This window comes from Cupressus sempervirens, chromosome 10, assembly GCF_028749045.1.
Source record: "Cupressus sempervirens isolate cs-2001-9-10 chromosome 10, ASM2874904v1, whole genome shotgun sequence".
NCBI classification, from domain to species: domain Eukaryota; kingdom Viridiplantae; phylum Streptophyta; class Pinopsida; order Cupressales; family Cupressaceae; genus Cupressus; species Cupressus sempervirens.
In genome coordinates, this window is record NC_143127.1 from 327,856,255 (window position 1) to 327,862,254 (window position 6,000).

The following is a 6,000-nucleotide window of genomic DNA, read 5'->3' on the forward strand; positions in this document are numbered from 1 at the left end:
TGTGATGTTTCCATGAACTCTTTCTGTTTGTTATGGAAACTTTCTCTCTTTGTTCGTTATAGATACATACTTGTGTATACTTGTATATATAGATCATTTATGATCTCTGATTAATAACACATGGTACTATTAAAAGCAACTTCAGAAACAAAGCTAAATGTCTATGTTCATATGCAAAATAAGTATGTTGAAAACATACAGAAAAAGTATTATGGGAAAATAACGAATGTGTTATTAATCAGAGATCATAAATGATCTATATATACAAGTATACACAAGAATGTATCTATAACGAACAAAGAGACAGAAAGTTTCACCATTCAGTGCGAACCAAGTACTCTATTAGATCCTCATCTGATCCTAAGAAGTAAACATGCTAGAGCAGTTTGCTCTTGTTATGCAGGGCCTTGCTGAAAGGCTCATGGACAAGTTTTATTCTTCATTAAGTGAGCCCTCACAACTATGTTGAGAACTTTTCACATAATAAGAAAATTACCATTCACTATGTTCTCTTACATCATCTCTCCATAAGACTAGCTATACCAGTTATTTTTCAGATATGATAGTTTAAGAATATCAGTTATAGCCCATAGGCAGTTTGAATAGCAAGATAAAAACTAAGTTCCATTCTCTTTCACAGTTATTTGTTACTGTATTACTAGAGTTACCCTTAAACTCCTTACTGCTATTTCCCTTGAATTCTGGTTTGTTGGGCTTGAAGTTGTTAAAACTCTTTATATGCGGCCTATGTTTGAACTATCGGCATTCCAAGTAGTCTTCCTATCATTATCTTGGATAGGATCATCCCTTTTGATTTTGTGCTCTTGTTGGATGGCTCTTTCGAGAGCTTTCTCCATGGTTTGTGGAGCGAGGACATCCACAGCTCCCCCGATCCTATTGTTTAAGCCCATGATGAAGTTTCTAACTTTCAGGTTTCTGTTCTCTTGATAGGGGGGACGTACTTTAGATAACGGGTGAACTTCTCCCAGTACTTGTGCACTATCAAATCCCTTTGCTTGAGATTCTGCAAGTATAACAGTTTTTGATCGTAGAAAGTTTGGGGCAGCCATCGGTTTTCGAAAATGGAGACGAAGCTGTCCTAAGTGATTTCAGTAGTCTTAATGTTGAACTCTATTTTGGTGTTTCCCCACCAAGTGACCGTTTCTCCTAAGAGATGGTAAATTCCACATACTGCTTTGGATGTCTTAGGAAAACTTCTGATTTCAAAATATTGTTCCATATCCGTTAACCTTGCCTCAGCATCTTCACCAGACTCAAAGCCTGAGAGCCTAGGGGGTTTGATCTTCTTAATATCGGCAGATAGGTCACTGACTATCCCCTGTTTCTTTTGTTTTTCAGATGGGGTTAATGAAGCTTGATTTTCTTTTTCACTGTGGCCAAAGTTCTTGGGTTCAGTTTTAGGAGGAAGCGAGGAGTGAGTCTCCTCTTGGCCTCGCCCAATCTGGGCTTCCATTTCGTTCATTCTTTTTTCCATATTTTCTAATTTTGTTTGCGTCTCTTGCAAAACCTGAATCAATAGATCCGAGGATTCTGAGCGTTGGCCCCGCCGGTCACCTCATTCTCTATAGTGTTTCTGTTGCTGGCCATGGTTTAAGTTTGAGTTTTCTGAAATAGACAATTGTTTCCTAATCAATATCATGCTCACATTTTTTTTCAAAACAAAAAGCATCTGATTGCTTAGAGAGATTTAGTATAACAAAAGAAAAGAATTTGCCAATTTTTCATTTTTATTGTTTTAGAATAATGTTGCTTGTTGCAACTACAACTACATTATTTACAAAATTTCCTCTTCTGAGGACACAACGAAAAAGAATATCTTAACATAAATTGGCCACCCTATTCCTGGGTAAATTGTCCATTTTCATCACTGGGCTTATCTTGCCCTTTACGTGGTTTATGATAGATCATAAGAGGATTGGTTTGCCTGGCATTCCATGCCTCAGTAAGTTTGTTTCTCATTATTGCCTTCCTGGTAGGAGTCCACCTGACCCTCCCTTTCGTGATTCACCTCCATGCTTGAGCTAAGGTTTCATTATCCTTGGGTGTGGAGTAGGAGTAATCATGTTTCAACATGTTCTTAATTAGGTAGAAGATATGGGGTGCTGGGGTTTCTTGTGTGGAGTCATTTGGGTGTACATCCTGCTTAACATACATTCTTCCTTTGCACCTATGTAGGCCATTTGGTCAACCTGAACCCATCGTACGTATGGTCCTAAGGGTTTACTTGAAGAGCTCCTCTCTCTTGATTACAATACTTATCATTCTGTGAGCATTGAAGGCCTTGCTGCCTGAAGTTTGTTTGAATGGTTGCTATTGTGGAAATATGTCTTCTACAACTTAGTGTATCTAACATATAGTTCCCTTTACCTCTTATTTAGTGGGCTATGTCTACAGTTCAAGTTATGCATGGTGTTTTTCTTCTCTTGCAAAATACACTCCTGCTTTGGATTGTATGTACTACAACCCTATTGGCTGCTACAGGTTTCTGTCAGAGAATGGTAGGCATCGCCTGCCTTAGTGTTTAGAAAAGGTCCAGCATTGTCTGTTGTGTGTCAGTTATAATTTGATGTGATTAGAATTGTTGCTGAAGTTGTTCTGATGTGATTAGAAATGCTTTGTATCATTGGCAAATAACAGAATCTACTTCCTAATAATTGGAAATCAAATTTCAATTTAGCTTTATATGATCTTTAACTAAACTCTGATCCTTAAATCTTTTCACATGCACTGGGAAAGTGTTACAGACCTGCAAAATAATAGTTATGCAGGTGTTTGTGATTGGAGAGCCAAAAAAAAGAGGCTGTGAAATTTGAGATGATCCAGAATGCTGAAGTAGCAATCCCAACTGGGGACTCCAACAAAGACAACACTGGTAGGGTAGATACTGTGGAACATGTGACTGTTGAGCAGCAACAATGGTGGACCTATAGACTTAACGAGATTTGATTAGAATGTCATGGTTATTGCAGTTTAATTTCAGCTGATTATAGCCTTTAACGCCCTTCATTTTATTTGTTCCCAACAGAATTGCCATCTCTTACACATTACGTTTTTTGTGTATTTACATATTGTAGTCAACTCCATTATGAGTAATTGAAATGTTTAAATTTTCCATTTAGCTTATGTGATCTTTATCTAAAATGTGGTTTTTATATGTATTTTGGAAGTGTTGGAACAATTGTGACCTGTAACATAATAGCTATGCAGGCATCTGTGATTGAAGAGCAAAAGAAAGAGGCTGTGAATGCTGAAGAGGAGACAGAGACCGCTGAAGTTGCAGTGCCAACTGAGGACTCAAACAAAGGTGACATTGAAATGGCAGAAGCTGTGGAACCTGTGACTGTTGATGCTGAAGAAACAAAGTTGGACTCGTAGACTAGTGAGATTTAATTTGAATCTTGCAGTCTTGCTTTGTCTAATTAGATGCCTTCTATGCCCTTGTAATTCATTTGTTCCCAACAGAGTTGCTTATCTCTTGCTCATTAAGTTTTCAGAGCAGCCCTATAGTTTTTTCAATTTGTTCTCAATTTATGTGATGTAGAAATGCTCATATGCAAATATCCTGATCATGGACAACTTGCAATTTGGGTTTTGATCTGTGATCGCCAAATTGAGGCCAGCCCAATGGTGAATTTGCATTTAATTTGTGCATTATGACACCAGTTCGCAACAATGATTTTAATTGATACGTGTCTGCATAATATTTCCTCATCAGGATCCACGTGTTTTCATTTTGTGGTGACGATTTCTCATATTTGAAGATATAGAAAGTTGCATGATATGTGGCTGGTATTAAACTATTGATTTGTTACAAATTTTAATTCAACCTTGGCAAGAGACACATGTACACACATGCATCCATACAAGCGCACACAAAAACACACAGTACATTCACAAATATGCATAAAATCACGCGTATGCAGTCATACAAGTATGTTCATACATACAAGCTCTCTCTCTCTCTCTCTCTCACACACACACACACACACACACACACACACACACACACACACACGTGCGCACACACACACAGAGGTATCCACTCGTACACATGCACAAGTATATTCACACACGAGAGAGAACATGCATCCACAAGTGCATGACACTCCTGCCCATTTGCTTGCCCATTTTCTTGTGTGCATGCATTATGCATATCTTGCATTGATTTGTGATTGATATTGTGGATCCCATTGATGTGAGTTTTATGCCAATACATGTGGAATCAAATACCTAGTATTCTGAGATGAAATACAAAATCTCAACCTCTCTTGAATAAAGATGCTCATATGCCAAACAATGTATATTGATTGTGTAATCAAATGAGTCAACTGCGAGGTTCTTTCTTATTGTGGACACTTAGTTATAATGATGTAATATGCTAATTATCACAAAGAGACTTACCATGTTCATTCAATGGATATCAAATATTTCAACATCTTCCAACCAAACGAATTGCAAAGGATAAAGGGTTGAGAAAGCTATTTTATTCCTAGCATGCAATAGACGATGAATGCCCAACTTAAATAAACTTAGTCTAGCCACATCAACCAAGCTAGCGCAATCTCCCAAGGTAGATGCAAGATGTTCAATCAACTACCATTCTGTTAACACCATCAAATGATGCAAGTCAACACCAAAAGCAATAGTTGAAGTAATGTTCATAATATGCCATTCAACCACGCAAGTCAAACTTACAATCAACAAGCAGCTAGTGTTTTTGTCAAAGCAAGTTTACCAAAGATGCATCCAAAATATCTTCCATTCAACTAAACACCACTTCTATCTAACATGAAATAAAATCCTATTCTAAGTGAGAGTGTGTACAAACCATACTATATTCTAAAAGCAAGACAACCTAATCCACCATGAAGAACAATGAATTAGAAATTACTTTGAAAGCATTATGACCATAATCTCTCCAAGTCTCACCCTTACCTATCTAATTTTCTCTAATGAGTTACAAATGAGAAGGCCTTGACCTTATTATAGTTCCTAGTACAATGGGTGACCATGATTGATTTGAAATTAAGGGCTAAGATTATGTTACCAAAGTTCTTATCTACTTAAAATCTACAAACATTTAATGTTGGGCCAATAATGATTTTATAGAAAATACAACATTTAAGTTACTTTAATGTATGCTATAAGTTATATTTTATATAAATATTGTCAAGATGTTGGAGAGGTTTCAAGTTCATAAGAGTTATAATGAAGATTTTAAATTTTGGTAGAATCTAAAACAAATTGACATCCAAATTTTAAGCATCAAAAGCCTTCTATTAGTATTCTTTTTTAGGTTAAAAGTCCATCTATTCTCACTTTGCACCTTTCACTCTATCCTTTTATGGTTTTGTTTATTCATTTGATCACAAATCTATTTTTAATTCCACATCCTTGACTAGCCTTGACCAATGCTTACTCATATCCAGGATTGTTTTGACTCCTTAGCACACCAAAGTTGCTCAAGCTCAAATTTTAGATATGGAGACTTGAAAATTGCTACTCAACTAAGACTAATGGGAACAACTTATCCTATTGCCAAAGGAAAAGAGGAGGCACCCATTTGCAAGAGGCAATGGTGCATCTAGCACCCACCCAAAGAAATGAACATTTCAAGGACATAACTTGTTTAGAAACTCAATCTTTAATCAATTCCCTTTTACCTATCAAACTATGAAATGCACTAAAGATGGAAGAAAGCACAAATTGAGTTAAGAGTCTTCATCCTTGATTACTCACACAGGTGCAAGTGTATTCGTTTTCCACCTGAGCATTGAACATTCTTATGGTGTATTATACTAGTTAGGCATCCATAGCCTTGATGGGGTTGATGTGATTTCACCATGAATATTGCTTAGAGAATATTTGCACACCCAAAGCCAAACGCCTTTTAACTTTTTATTTTTCTCCATTTTCTCATTGTTTAAATATCCAGGTTTGAGAGTTGAATACCCATTGCCCAAACCAACTCACTTCCCT

At 36.7% G+C, this 6,000-nt stretch overlaps 1 protein-coding gene across 1 annotated transcript in view; it reads left to right on the forward strand.

Annotated features, from left to right (window-relative positions):
- LOC149533948 (golgin family A protein) overlaps positions 1-3,732 on the forward strand; it is a 47,246-nt gene extending 43,514 nt beyond the window's left edge. The window contains exon 3 of the mRNA XM_089805004.1: positions 3,229-3,732. Coding sequence (XP_089661130.1) covers positions 3,229-3,396 — 168 coding nt within the window. The 3' untranslated portion in view covers positions 3,397-3,732. The remainder of the gene's footprint in view (positions 1-3,228) is intronic.
- Positions 3,733-6,000: the final 2,268 nt, after the last annotated feature.